Source organism: Propithecus coquereli, unplaced genomic scaffold (assembly GCF_000956105.1).
Source record: "Propithecus coquereli isolate 6110/MARCELLA unplaced genomic scaffold, Pcoq_1.0 Scaffold7, whole genome shotgun sequence".
NCBI lineage: Eukaryota > Metazoa > Chordata > Mammalia > Primates > Indriidae > Propithecus > Propithecus coquereli.
In genome coordinates this window covers 22,853,384-22,869,450 of record NW_012153062.1, presented here as the reverse complement: position 1 = coordinate 22,869,450, position 16,067 = coordinate 22,853,384, and the positions used below count along the sequence as shown (strand labels likewise).

The 16,067-nt window shown below is 34.4% G+C and overlaps 1 protein-coding gene across 1 annotated transcript in view; it reads left to right on the top strand.

Moving 5' to 3' along the window:
* Nucleotides 1-16,067, top strand: part of MSH4 (mutS homolog 4) — a 92,712-nt gene that overhangs the window by 48,893 nt on the left and 27,752 nt on the right. Inside the window, exons 15-18 of the mRNA XM_012661039.1 lie at nt 2,860-2,978; nt 4,319-4,447; nt 11,383-11,557; nt 12,910-12,998. Coding sequence (XP_012516493.1) covers nt 2,860-2,978; nt 4,319-4,447; nt 11,383-11,557; nt 12,910-12,998 — 512 coding nt within the window. The remainder of the gene's footprint in view (nt 1-2,859; nt 2,979-4,318; nt 4,448-11,382; nt 11,558-12,909; nt 12,999-16,067) is intronic.

Genomic DNA, 16,067 nt, shown 5'->3' with positions numbered 1-16,067 from the left:
ATTTTTATTGGAATTAAAAGGACATCTTAGCTGATTTCCCTTCCAAGAATACTGTCTGACTCATATGTGAAATAGCAATACTTTTATTTCAATAACTATGAGGATCTCTGTACTTTAAAAAGCAGACTGTCCAGTTGTTGGACAGCTCTACTTGTTAGAGCATTCATTATACTTACCTGAAATCTGACTTTCCATAACTTTTGCTTATTAGTCTAATTCTTCTATGTATCACAGAATAATCTAGTCTTTCACCTGATATTAACTTTTCAAATATGTGAAGATAATTATTCTATTTCTCTTGTCATTGACCATCTTTAACCTATAAAACTCCTAAAAGTGTGCATAATATCTCATATGGTCTGAGCAAAAAGGCAACAGTGCACTTGAAAGGCATGAAAGTTAAGAACATAAACTCTGGAGGTAGATCTAGCTTGCCAGCTTGCCCAGTTACTAGCTGTGTAGTCTTAGGTAAATTATTTAATCTCTTTAAACCTTTGTTTTCCTGTTTGCAAATGAAGATTATAATAGTACCTATTTCTAAGAATTGTCATAAGGACTAAGTGTGATAATATAAATAAAATACTGTGGATTTAAGAGGAAGGTATGAGAAAGAAGGAGACTTTCCAGGCAGAGATAAGAGCATGTTCTAAATATGGAAGCAAAAAACAGTATTGATGTGCCCAAGGAACTACAAATGGTCCCAAGGCTTTGTAATTTCTTGGCTTTGTAGAACAAAGAGTGACTGTGAGAAGTGGTGGGGGATAAAGCTGGAGAGATGGGTACGAGTTAGATGTCAAAGGGCCTTATGTACTTACCTGAGGAGACCGAACTTTATCCAGTAATTTGTAGGGATGTATTGAAGAAATTTACCAAGAGAATAGCATGATAGGATTTGACTTTTAGATAGATCACTCTGGCTGGTGTATAGAGTCCATCTAGAAGCAAAACACTGGCCAGGAGGCTTCTGTGATAATCTAGATAAGAAATGCTGGCAAAGAGTAAGAGAGCAGAGAAGATACAAACATATACCAATTAATATTAATATATGCTGTATTCTCTACTTGGAATTTTACATTTATTTTCCCATTTAATCCCTCTGAAAAAATTTGTAAGAAAGTTGTATATAAGAAGTCAATAAATTTTGCTCTCTGAGGGCAGAGCCCATGTCTATTTTATTCACCCCAACACATAATGGGCCTTCAATAAATATTTGTTGAATGTCTGTAAAATGAGGAAAGTCAGGCTCAAAGGATTGCTCAAGACCACCCAGGATCAGTTTTTTGCCTTTTTCTACCCAGCTTGCCCTAATAGCTAACACTGAGTGTTCACTATTGCAAGCACTGTTCCGTGTACCTTGTATGTATCATCATAATACATGTATTAATTACCTAATTAATAATCATAAAAATCTAATAAGATAGATATTGTTAACTCTACGTTATGATGAGTAATTCAAAGCATTGAGAAGTAATTTGTCCACGATTATGTAGCTTGTAAGAAGCAACACCAGGATTCAAACCCAGGCAGCCTGACTCTAGAATCTTTGCTCTAAATTGACGAAATGACCCACCTTCTCCAGAATCTTAAGAAGGTAGCAGGTCATTCCTGGTATCTTGGAGAAATGGAAAGTTTGTTTTTGTTTTCATTTTGAGCCAAACAGTTCTTATTCAAATTCTGGCTCCATCACTTTATTATTTATTTTCAGCAAATATTTACCATGAGATTATTATGTGTTAAAAGCTGCTCTAAGTTTATAATCCATGCTTTTAAGAAAATAAAAAAAATGGAGTAGCATGGAAGAGGTACATCTTAACTAGTTTTGTGATCTTTGGCCTCCACTTTTCCATTGGTAAAATGAGAAAAATAATAGCTAATTCAATGGATTATTTTGAGAATTAAGACAATATAAAATTCCTGGTATGTGAAATGGTAGGTGCATTATAGTTACTATTGTTACTAATACTGCTTTTATTTTTATTAATATTAGCCTGACTTTTGCATTCTTTTTCTGCTAGTTCTTATTCCTCAGAGCTAGGCTTTAATCCTTCATCCTTTGTTTTAAATTTTGGAGTAATCTGGCTCTGTTTCTTCACTCCCATTATTTCCCCATTTTATCTATTCAGAGTTCTGTGTATATGATGCTTTTCCATTTCAACTACTTGTATATTTTATCTTCTTGTGATGTTAGAATGCCTTTTATATCTCACTGTGTATAGAGATGGGTGCATTAATCAGATTGATTTGTTTTCACAAGATGAGTATTTTAGATTAGTTAGCACAATAACTTCTCAGACAGAAACAATTTTGTGGATAAAAACTCACCTCTTTTTTGTTTTATTACATGTTTTGCTTTCATTCTGCTTCTGGATATTTCTGCATATTTGTAATAACATAGATATTTCCTAATATCTTTCTATAATTATTTTATCAACTTGAGTTTTATAAGCATTTCCTTTAAATTTTTTTATTTCATATTTTATAAGCTTTATAAACATTTCCTTCAAATTTTCATACATTGAATATTCTTTATCATTTAACTAAATTATTTAAATTTTTTATCAAGTTTATAACAATATGTTTCTAATGGACTTGAACATATACTATCAACTTCCAAATAACTTTGTACAGTACGTAGGGCAACTATTTTCATTTTATATATGAGAAAGAGGAGATAGGGAGAGTTTAAGTACTATTTAAGGTAATACAATAGGTGATAGAACTCAGGGCATGTCTTCTAACTCCATATCCAGTGCTCTTTCAAGCATATTATCCTAGTAAATAATATGAGAAGTGCAAAATGTTGTTAGTATTTATATTTTATAAAAGTATTTTAATTTACCTTGACCTTATACTTTACAGGATCATATGTTCCAGCAGAATATTCTTCCTTTAGAATTGCTAAACAGATTTTTACAAGAATCAGTACTGATGATGATATTGAAACAAATTCATCAACATTTATGAAGGAAATGAAAGAGGTATCCAAAGAAAAATGTTATGTTAAAAAGTTCTTCCACTAATGGCCAGTTATCATGTGAGAAAGTATCCTTACACTAAAGCATACAGATGTGCTTATACCCCTTTCTAAGAGCCAGAGGGCAGTAAAAGACAGCTTCCTAATTTCCGTCTTCTGTGGAAAAGGAAGTGAATGTTTTATTGAAAAATACAGTTTTAAAAGAAAAAATAGTGTTATTGAGTGATAAAAGTGTGCTTAAATGTTTTTATATGGAATATATAAAAGACTTTTCAGAAAATGACGACTGGTTCAGTACTATTTTACGTAGTATTATTGTTCCTCAGAGGCTTGATTTTAAAATAAAAGATCACTGTTAGAAGGCTTTTAAAAAATCATCCTCTTCTTTGTCCTTATAGAATTTATACTTTCTGTACCAGAGTATGTATCATCACCTATTTTTTATCTGAGCAAATGTCAAGTAGGCTTGAGGGCTAAAAGAATTAAGTATAGCTCTTGGGATATCTGTATTAGGTAGGAATTATTGGATCACTATACAGTTGGATAATTTTCGGGCAAGTAAATAGGAATTGAACAAAGTTATCATTTGTGCCACAATTTACAAAATTATTTATTACATATTGAATATCTATAGGAGAATATAGGAATATACTATTAATAGGTACTTGAAGTATATTTTTAAATGGTCCTAACTCTCAAGAACCTTAGTTTCATAGAAAGGTGAAATGTCTACGAAAGTTACTCTTGTGTCATAATATAGTAAAGGTGGAATTCTATTTTTTGAGGAAGAGGTTAATAATCCTCACTGAGGAAGGAGCATTTCTGTCAATTTGTCTTGGTCTTTCTTGGTCATGGATTTAAATGTGTTTGTTAAACCAAGAATCAAGACTTAGGTAGTTTTTCCTAAATTATTCTTTCCATCTTTACTGAATAAAAGAGATATTAAAGTAAACTTGAGAGATGGTTTTCAGTATTTTATGACAGCAATTGATTAGTTATTTGTGGAGAAGAAAATGACCATCTTTGTGCTTTATTTAAACATTTAATTCACAGTTTTGTTTTACTGTATCTAAAACATCAGTATTTTAGGTAAAGGTTATTTATTCTGTGTTGTCTCATACACGTATGCATAGATATATTATATACACATCAGCTATTCTATTGTAATTACTAGTCATGAGATTTTTGGAAAGAAAAGCAATGTAATATTTTCTGCTAAGCAGGATTCCTCTATAAAAATACATTTCAGATGAACTAATAAAGAGACTGGATTTCTCCTTATTTTTTCTTTGATAGTGACAGCTGTTTGGTTACAATGAATAATATTAACATTATGTTTTTCAGATAGCATATATTCTACATAATGCTAATGACAAATCACTCATATTAATTGATGAACTTGGCAGAGGTACTAATACAGAAGAAGGTATAGGCATTTGTTATGCTGTTTGTGAATATCTACTGAGCTTAAAGGTATTTTTCCCCCAGAGGTTTTAATAATGTTTATTGTGAGTCTGCAAAAGAGTTCCATCTTTTCCAGTCTTATCTGACCACAGATTTGGGGCTTTAAACCCCAGGAATATACATTGAGAATTAGAAAAATTCAAGTGTTCTATTATCAAATATGTTTCTGCTAACTTAGTAAGGATATATTCATTTAACTGTTGCTTAGTTTATTTTTATTTTTTATTTTTTTATTTTATTTTATTTTATTTTTTTATTTCAGCAAATTATGGGTGTACATACGTTTAGGTTACGTGTGTTGCCCTTGGTTCCCCCCCCACCGAAGTCCGTGTTTCAAATATGTCCATCCTTCGGGTAGTGCGCATTGCACTCCTTGTGTATACAAATACCCGTCCCCTCCTCATTTAGTGGATAAAAATGGTTTTTTGTTACATGGATGAATTGTATAGTGGTGAAGTCTGCGCTTTTAGTGTACCTGTCACCTGAACAGTATACATTGTACCTGATAGGTAATTTTTCATCCTTTAATCTGCCCCCCAACTCTCCTCCTTCTGAATCTCCAGTGTACATTGTGACACTGTGTATGACCATGCATACCCAGAGTTTACTACCACTCATAAGTGAGAACATGTGGTATTTGTTTTTCCATTCCTGAATTACTTCACTAAGGATAATGGCCTGTAGTCCCATATAAGTTGCTGTAAGAGACATTATTTCATTCTTTCATACAGACATGCTCACACACACACATACCCCACATTTTCTTTATCCACTCATAAGTTGATGGATACTTAGGTTGATTTTATATCTTTGCAATTGTGAGTTGTGCTGCCATAAACATATGAGTGCAGGTATCTTTTTGATATAATGACTTCTTTTCTTTTGGGTAGATGCCCAGTAGTGGAATTGCAGGACCAAATGGTAGATCATATTATTAGTTCTTCAAGGAATCTCCATACCGTTTTCCATAGAGGCTGTACTAATTTACATTCCCACCAATAGTGTATAAGCATTCTCTTTTCATCACATCCATGCCCACATCTACTGTTTTTTGGCTTTTTAATAATGGCCATTCTGACAGGAGTGAGGTGGCATCTCATTGTGGTTTTAATTTGCACTTCCCTGATGATTAGTGATTTTGAGCATTTTTTCGTATGTTTGCTGGCCATTTGTCTATCTTCTTTTGAAAAATGTCTGTTCATGTCTTTTGACCATGTTTTAATGGGGTTATGTTTTTGTCTTGCTTATTTGTTTGAGTTCTTTATAGATTCTGGATATTAGTCCTTTGTTAGATGTATAGTTTGCAAATATTTTCTCCCATTCTGTAGGTTGTCTGTTTACTCAGTTGATTATTACTTTTGCTATGCAGAAACTTTTTAGTTTGATTAAGTCCCATTTATTTTTTTTATTGTATTTGCTTTTGGGATCTCAGTCCCTTAAGTATAATATCATATCATCTGAAAATTTGACTTCTTCCTTTCCAATTTGGATGTCCCTTTTTTCCTTCTTTTGCCTAATTGTGTTGGCTAGGCATTCCAGTACTATGTCGAATAAAACTTGTGAAAGTGGATATCCTTGTTTTGTTCAAATTTTAGAGGAAAGGCTTTCCATTTTTCCCCATTCGGTATGATGTTAGCTGTGGGTTTGTAATATGGGCCTTTATTGTTTTGAGGTATATTCCTTCTGTACCCAGTTTATTGAGAGTTTTTGTTATGAAGAGATTTTGAATTTTGACAAATGCTTTTTCAACATCTATTGAAATTTTTGTCCTTGATTCTGATAATGTGATGTATCACATTTATTGATTTGCATACTAATTCCAGTTCTACTCAAACTATTCCAAAAACTTGAAGAGCAGGTAATACTTCCAAACTCACTCTATGAGGCCAGCGTTACCCTGATACCAAAACCAGACAAGGATACAAAAAAAAAAAAAAAGAAAGGAAAGAAAACTACAGGTCACTATCCCTGATGAACATATTAATAGATACAAAAATTCTCAACAAAATACTAGCAAACTGAATATAACACCATGTTAAAATACACCATAATTAAGTAAAATTCATCCCAGAGATACCAGGATGATTCAACATATGCATGTCTGCCTTGGTGATGTCCTTTTTGCAGTGAACCTCTCAGGAGTCCATTGAGCTTCTTGTATCTAGATGTCTAAATTTCTAGCAAGACCAGGGACGTTTTCCTCCATTATTTGCTCAAGTAGGTTTTCCAAGTTTTTTGCTTTTTCTTCACCCTCAGGGATACCTATGTTCTTATGTATGAGTATTTTAAGTAATCCGATATTTCTCATTTCTTTTGATTCTTTTTATTGTTGACTTACTGAGTTAATTTAAAAGCCTTGTCTTCAAGCTCTGAAATTCTTTCTTTTGCTTGGTCTAGTCTATTGTTAAAACTTTCCATCGTGTTTTCTATTTCCCTAAATGAATTTTTTCTTTCCAGAAGTTTTATTTTTTTTTAATATATCTATCTCTTTAGTAAATTTTTCATTCATGTCCTGAATTGTTTTTCTGATTTCTTTGAGTTGGTTTGCTATTTCTCTTAGATGTCATTGAGCTTCCTTACAACCTATAATTTGAATTCTTTATCTGTCATTTCAGTATTTTCATTTTGGTTGGGATCCATTGTTAAGAGAGCAGACATGATCCTCTGGGGGGTTGTTACATTCTGTTTTTTCATAGTGCCAGAGTTCTTACACAGATTCCTTTTTATCCAGAGACTGTCACTTCTTGTTTTTGAATTTTCTTTTGTTTAGATGGGACATTTCCCACCCCCCACCCCTTTAAGGTTATGACTGTACCATATGTTGGGTAAGGACCTTTGGCTTTTTTTGTGGGTACTTTGAGGAGGCCTAGGCTATGAAAGAATTTTTTGATTGTAGATAGTTCTAGTGTGGTGGTTTTCTCAAATGCTAGTTATTTGTGGCCTGTAGTGGTGGTGTACTATGCATGTGGGCAGGTTTACTGCCTCCTGTTGAGAAATGGAGATAGAAGTCTCGGGAATCTTATCTCTTTCCCCAGCCTTGTGCACTTCTAACAGTATGAATTATATTGGGACATCCAATTTAGTCTCCAGGCCATGCTTGCAGGTAAAAATCAGTCAAGCCCTGTACAAGTGAATCAACAAATGATGTAATGGGCTGTACAAGTTGACCTCCTTACCAGTAGGTGGCACTTGAAGAAGAAAGACAGCTGTGGTGGTGTTTGTGGGACCCATGCCTGGCCATAATCAATCATGAGAAGCACTGGCAAGGCACTGGAACTCTCAGGGGGTTCTTCTTGTGCTGAACCACTGCCAAGGCGTATGAGAAGGGGTGAAGCTGGCCTTTCATCATTTCTTTTGATTTGTTTTATTTTTGACTTACTGGGTTAATTCAAAAGCCTTGACTTCAAGCTCTGAAAGTGCTGGGTTGGGCAAGGGAGGATCCCCAAAGGTGGGCGCATGTGCCATCTCAGGTGTTAGAAGTCAGCTCCTGGCACTGGGGGAATCCTCCAGGAAGAAGCAGAGGCACCCCCACCAGCCAAAGAACCTGCCCATGGGGGAGGGGCAGTCCAGCATCCACAGTCCAGTGGGCGGGGGTAGGGTCACTCAGCTCCCACTCGCCTTACTCAGCGAATCTCCCTTCTGCATCTGACCACTGTTACCAATCCCACAAGAAGGTTCACTGTTGCTCACTACACAGAAAGGCAATTACTGAGACACTAAGGATTGTCAAGAAGAAAGGATTTATTACGGTGGACATGTCAACTGGGAGGAGGGAGGTAGGAACTGCTTCAAATCCACCTACCTGATCAACAGGCTCAGGTGGTTTTCTGGAGGTGAAATGAATAATTCATGAGGGGAGTGAGCATCATTACGTGTTTGGAGTGGAGTGCAGGATATGCAAGTACAGTGAGTAATCATGCTAGTACATACATCCCATGATCAAAAATGGTGGATAAGTCCCTCCCAGGGTGGGAATTTTAGTATTATAATGAGCTAGGGGTTAATATTGGTCATTCTGTTAGCCCGTGTGCAGGCATAGTGGGTCCTTGGGCACAATCTGTAGTGGGGTATTGCTTATCATGTCTTCTCCAGACAGACAGGTGGTGTAAAGCTTTGTAGTTATCTTGTGGCCACAAGGATGCTCCACTGTTACTGGGAAAGGAACTCAAAAGGGAATTCATCAGTGCAACAGAAAGTTACAAAGTTCTGGTCAGCAAATCTTACTGGCCTGGGAACTTGAAACATAAGAGAACTACAAAGAAAAAAAATATAAAAAATGTTTTCTTGTTTATGGAGCCGGTTACACCACCAGCAGCCGGCCAAACTGACCCAGCCAATCAAAGGACAACCACATTCAAGCAGCAAAACTCTTGGAGGTTGCAAGCCTCTCTGCCCAGGACAGAAAGCATGGATTCTGCAGCCATTCCTGTTGGGGGAGCTGTGGCCTACATGTGTTCCACAGCACGGACCCACACCACAAGCTCCTCTCAGTTCTACCCACAGGGCTCCCTCCTCACTTGAAATCAGCTCACAAATCTCCCATCCATGCCCCTGAATGACATGATGGAGTCTTAGGAGTAAGGTATCAGACCTACAGATCTGTGCTCAGGCCCCCTGAATTCAAGCACTGACTGAGACAGGGAGAGATGGGTAGGGGCCCATGGAATGCTCAAGGAAGCCTACTGCCATTCAGTTGCAGTCCAGCCATAGGGTGGGTATATCCCTCTCTGTGGGAGCAGCCAGGCAGGCAACTCTGGATTGAACACCCCATGGTCCTGCAGCAGCCCACAGGTGTGTCAGTGTAAGTTGATTTGGGGGCATAGGAGATCACCCAGGTTCCTGTCTTTCTCCTTGCCCTGGCAGCGGGTCAGCAGCAGCCTCAGGCAGAGCTTAGAGCACTGGGGAAAGAGCTCCCCAGCTAGCTCTGGGGAAGTGTAAAGGCCTGAGATGGAAATGTATAGCCCTAAAGGTCCCTGGCTTACCCCTTCCCTGGGTCTGAGTCTGGGGGCTGCTCAAGGCTTTCAGTGGTCCCAAGCAGACAGTTCAGCCTCTACCTTCATCCTCAGTGTCTCCCTGTCACCTATCTGTTATTTTCAATCTTCTTTCTCCGATGATATATTCAACATATGGGTATTTGATGGGTATCCTGATTGCTCTCTGAAGAGAGGCACACCAGCTGCCTCATTTTGCTGGTCTTCTGGTATTCTTCACTTTTATTTTAAGTATATTAATGTCGAGTCATTTTTCATGTATTCTTTATGTATTTATCATGATTGGATTTTACAGGTGCCCACAAATAGCTTTTTACACAATTTAGGTACTAAGCATTTATATTTTTGTTTCTTCATTTCTGATAAAAATGGAATAATTAATATGATAGCCATGATATAGACAAGGAAAGAAGGAAATCAACACATATAAATAATGTAAAATTAGTCAGTTAGCTTTAATTTAATCAAATTAAATAGCAGAATATGAAGGCATTTCATTAATTGTTTCACATGCAATAACGTTGACTGAGGGGGTTTCTGGATGAGATTAGCAGTAGAATTGGTAGACTGAGTATAGCAGGTTGCCCTCCCTGGTGTGGGTAGGTCTCATTCAATAAATTGAAACCCTGAATAGAAAAAATGGCTGACTCTCCCAAGAGTAAAAGGGAACTCCTCCTGCCTGACTGCCTTCTATCTGGAAGATTGGTTCTTTCCTGCATTTGGATTCAAACTGAAACATCAGCTCTTTCTGGGTTTGGAGCCTGCCAGTATTTAGACTGGAATCATACCGTTGGCTCTCCTGGGTCTCTAGCTTGCCTACTGTAGATCTTCGATCTTGTCAGCCTCCATAATTGCATGAGCCAATTTCTTATAATAAGTCTCTTTACACAAACACACACACATACACATCCTGTCAGTCTGTTTCTCTGGAGAACCCTAATACAATATCTTTTTTAAGCATCCTGTAATAGTTAAGAATAGTGCTTTTCATATTACTTTTGAATATTCTTTTCTAATATAAATAATTTAGTAAAAATATGATATTGCTACTTACTTTTAAGGAGCTTAAAGTTATTTATTATTTTTCTAACCTAGTCCCCTTAGTGCCTAGCACAATCCTTGAAACATACAGGACCTGAATAATTATTTGCTAAATTGAATTAACCTGAAATAGAGTTTACAAAGTTACTATAATAGATTGGTTTGATACATAATTTTTAAGGACATTATTGTTGTTCAACATGATCCCTAGCTTCTACATAATTTACTGGTTTCTAAATATTTTCCTGTAGCTTTATAAATTTGGTTTGTTTTATACCCTTTTTGATTTGCTGAGTATGTAGTTAAGAATTTTCATTTTTTAATCATATATAAAACTATTCCTTCTCTTGCTATCCACCTTCTTTCTTTTTTCTTCTACAAGTACCTAGCTCAAACACAATATAAATCTAAAAACTAGAAACTTTTAGAATTTCAGATTTCTAAGATAATCCATTGATTTCACTGTCAAAAAACTACTTACAAGGAGGGAAGCTACTTTTATACTACAGTTTTTTAAAAGTTGAAGGAAGTGCTATGACTTTTTTGGTGTGTGGGTTACCTTCCTAATAAATTATTATCTCAGTTAATATCTTTGTTTCCAGTATACTTCATCTTTTCAGTATCTTCAGATATATTTCTTAAGATTTTGTGTTTGGTTTTATTCTCTTTCCCATAATGTAACATACCTTTATATGTGCAAACATAATAAACATGCTTCCCTCATTGAATATACATTTTCAGAACATTTTGAAATGGATTGACCATGTTAGCCTCCAAGTTATTAGTTTCGTTCTTACACCCCTGCCAAGCTACTTGGAAAATTAAACTAAAATTTTATATTTACATAGTTAAAATAGAGTTTTCTAGTTAATTTAAAAGATACTAATATTCATTGTCTATTATATATTCTAGGCATTTACACTGTTTGCTACACATTTTATGGAACTGTGCCATATAGATGTCCTGTATCCTAATGTAGAAAACATGCATTTTGAAGTTCAGCATGTAAAGAATACTTCAAGAAATAAAGAAGCAATTTTGTATACCTACAAACTTTCTAAGGGACTTACAGAAGAAAAAAATTATGGTATTGTGTGTAGAAATTATACCTATACATTGAAACACTACGTATTCTTCTAAGACAAACTTTTATTTCCCCTTTACTTGGCTATCAATCAAAACAACTTCCCCTCTTGTTCTTTTGAGTGCTTATATTGTCTTAGACTGTATTTCCTGTGTCCAACTCATATTATACATATATTATTCTTACTTTTAAACTTATTTGAACCAGTAACTATGTAGAAATATGACACATGAAGGCCCTAGAAATATTAGTTTCTGTCCTTAGAAAAATGTAATTTAGTTTATATTTGCATGTTATACAATGAATTGAAAATTATATATTTCCTACACATGCTTTCAGTAGCAGAGTTCTTCGTCTGTTTTCTCAGGTTCAGCGTACTTAATAATTAAATCTAAAATCTTAAAAGATAATGTATTACTAAACCATATGATGTTCTGAAACTTGATTAGATACATTCTATAGAAATCATTAAATTTTACAGATTCAGAGAATTTTCAATTGATCTGTACATAAAAGTTCAGAAAATTATTTTAGCTATGGTTATGACCCTTTGAGGGAAAGAAAAATATCTTTGCTTGCTATTTGAAAAGGGAAATCAACTGGATAACTTATTTGTATCGGATGTTTAATCTTTATAAGCTTCAATTTCATTTTCTATGAAATGGGGATAATTTTCCATATATGTAGAGTTGTGAAGATTCAATGAATTATCAAATGTGAACTGCCTAGCATAGTGCCTAGCAATTAATAACTTCTCAATAAATGTTGATATTGCTTCTATTGCTTCTAAAGAAATAAGTACAGTAAACTCTTGGCACATAGTAGAGAGCCTATATGGCATTTATTCAATAAAATTAAGTTCTGAAAACATGAAAATATAGTTAATACTTTTAATTTGCATAAGGAGTAGTCACCTACCATTACACCTTCTGAGAAATTCCTGTCTCATTGATATGCTAGGTAGATGAACATTCAGCTGTATTGTTAGCTCTGTAACTAGATGTTCTCCTCTGCAAAACTCATGTATCCTTTGACCTTCTATTAACCAACTGTATTTCTAATTGGAAGTTCAATGCTATTATTTTCTAATTACTTCTTTTTTTTCCTGCAATCTCAGAGGTATGTTGAGAGGTAATTGATATTCTAATTTGCCTTACATATTTTGGAGAATTAATTAAATCTAATAATTGGTCAGTTGTCGTCTAGAACTTTGGAAAACTTAATTTTGAGGATTGAGTTCTATATGCCTATACAAGGGAAGCTTCTCTGTGAAGAAAAAATTAATACTAGTTAAAACAAACATAAAAATACCGGCAATAATAATATTGAATTCCATTTTATTTTGATAATTTTAGGATTAAAAGCTGCAGAGGTGTCATCACTTCCACCATCGATTGTCTTGGATGCCAAAGAAATCACAACTCAAATTACGAGACAAATTCTAGTAAGAAACTTTTTAGCAATAAGAATTATTTGTTCTGAGTTACAATGGGGCAAGGAAAAACTACATTAATATATAGAAAAATTTTCTTTTTAATTATTTGTTTTTCAAATTAAAGCAAATACTTTTAGTATACATTTTCATTATGGCTTTTGATCTAAATATATAATAATATTAATAATTAAAATATTTAAAATAAAAAACAATTTCTAAGCAAAGAAAATCCATATTACTTCTTAAAACATTTTTGGTTTGGCCTATTATAACCTTTCCCAGCAAATCAGCTAATAAGACAGGAGAAAAAAGTTAAACAGTTCACTTCCTACAATAATTATTGCTATACTAACTTTATGATGAGAAAATATACCTATTGAAAGTGAACATTAAAAAGAAAAAGAACTATGTACAACATTTGTATATCTTTTTTTATAGTTTTCAAAGCTCTTCCATCCATTATGAAATGTAAGCCTTATAACTCTTCATGAGGTAGTTGTCTTTCTAGTAAAAGATAAAAAATTGTAAAAAATTTTACTCTCATTTTACAGCTTCACAGAGATTAAGTGATTTGCTAGGAAGTAGTTGGTTCACATCTGTTGACTCAAAATTTGAAAGTTTTTAAAAAATCAGCTTGCTTTATAGTGTTTTAAAAATTTAATGTGTTCAGTGAACTGAGGTAGGTGCAGTGTGATATTTGCTTTAATAACAGTTTTCTACATGTTTCACTCTTTCTTACCTGCCTTCCATTTATATTATATTCCTTCTTCCTTTTAGTTCCTGGAGTGTCTCTGTGACTTCACTTGCCTAATTACCTATTCCCTTCATCAGAAATTTTGACAGTGCTCTAGTTCTGAAGAATCTGTCATTAGCCAATTCTTCAGATTTCATGTTGCCAGATTCCAACTATGGACCACTTCTCCGCTAGCCTTCTAGACATTGGCTTTTCTAATCATGTTTAAAAAATATTCAAAACTAATTTTATCTACTGCACATTCATATATTCTAACTATAGTTGAATATTTTACTAGATAATTGGTGAGTTCTTTCTTTTTTAAATTGATGTATAAGAGTTGTATGTATTTTGAGGGTATGCATGATATTTTGATTTTGCATACAAAGTGTAATGATCAAATCAGGAAAATTGGGATATCCATCAACTGACATCTAGTTCTATCCATGTTGCTGCAAATGACAGGATTTTATTCCTTTTTTGGCTGAATAATATTCCATTGTGTATATGTACCACATTTTCTTTATCTATTCATCCGTTGATGGACACTTAGTTTGATTCCATACCTTGGCTATTGTGAATAGTGCTGCAATAAACATGGGAGTGCAGATATGTCTTAAATATACTGATTTATTTTATTTTGGATCATATGGTAGTTCTCTTTTTAGTTTTTGAGGAACTTCCATACTGTTTTCCACAATGGCTGTACTAATTTGCCTTCCCCTTTCTCCACATCCTCACTAGCATGTTTTTTGTTCGTTTGTTTTGTTTTGTTTTTGTCTTTTTAATAAAAGCTATTTTAACTGGGTGAGATGATATGTCACTGAGATTTGATTTGTATTTTCCTGATGATTAGTGATGTGGAGCATTTTTTCATATACCTGTCGGCCATTTGTATGTCTTCTTTTGAGAAATATCTATTCAGATCTTTGCCCATTTTTTAATTGGATTTTTTTTGCTATTGAGTTGTTTCATTCCTTATATATTCTGGTTATAATCCCTTGTTATGTGGACAGTTTGCAAATATTTTCTTCCATTCTGTAGGTTGTCTCTTCATTCTCTTGATAGTTTGCTGTGCAGAAGCTTTTTAGCTTGATGTAATCCAATTTGTTTCTTTTTGCTTTTGTTGCCTGTGCTTTTGAGGTCTTACCCAGAATGACTTTACCCAGTTTCATAGTTTCAGGTCTTACATTTAAATCTTTAATCGATTTTGACTTTATTTTTGTATATGGTGAGAGCTAGGGTCTAGCTTCATTCTTTTGGCATATGATTATCCAGTTTTCCCAGCACCATTTATTGAAGAGACTGTCCTTTCCCCAGTTTATGTTCTTGGCACTTTTGTTGAAAAATGAGTTGACTGTAAATGTGTGCGTTTCTTTCTGGACTCTCTATTCTATTCCATTGGTCTATTTGTCTGTTTTTATGCCAGTATATACTGTTTTGGTTACTATGGCTTTATAGTCTATTTTTAAGTCAGGTAGTATGGTGCCTCCAGCTTTATTATTTTTGCTCAGGATTGCTTTGACTATTTCAGGTCTTTTGTGGTTCCATATGAGTTTTAGGGGTTTTTTTTCTATTTCTGTGAAAAATGTCATTGGTATTTTGATAGGGATTGCATGGAATCTGTAGATCACTTTGGGTAGTATTGACATTTTAGCAATATTTATTTTTCTAATCCATTAACAAGGGATATCTTTTTTGTGTCCTCTTCAATTTCTTTTGTCCACGTTTTATAGTTTTCTTTGTAAAGATCTTGTACTTCTTTGGTTAAATTTATTCCTAGGCATTTTATATTTTTTGTAGCTATTATAAATGAATTTGCTTTCTATACTTTTTTTTAAGTTTTTTCACTGTTGATATATATAAATGTCACTGATTTTTGTATGTTGATTTGATATGCTGAAACTGTACCCTATTTATTTACCAGCTTTAACAGTTTTTTGGTGGAATCTTTAGGTTTTTTAGATATAATATCAGATCATCTGAAAAAAACAGTAATTTGACTTCTTCCTTTCCAACTTGGATGCCCTTTGTTTCTTTCTCTTGCCTAATTGCTCTGGCTAGGACTTCCACTACTATGTTGAATTCAACTGGTGAAAGTGGGCATCCTTGTTTTCTTCAAATTTTAGAGGCTTTCCATTTTTCCCCACTCACTATGATGCTAGCTGTGGGTTTGTTATAGATAGCCATTATTGGTTTTTTTGTTGTTTTTTTTTTGAGACAGAGTCTCGCTTTGTTGCCCAGGCTAGAGTGAGTGCCGTGATGTCAGCCTAGCTCACAGCAACCTCAAACTCCTGGGCTCAAGCAATCCTTCTGCCTCAGCCTCCCGAGTAGCTGGGACTACA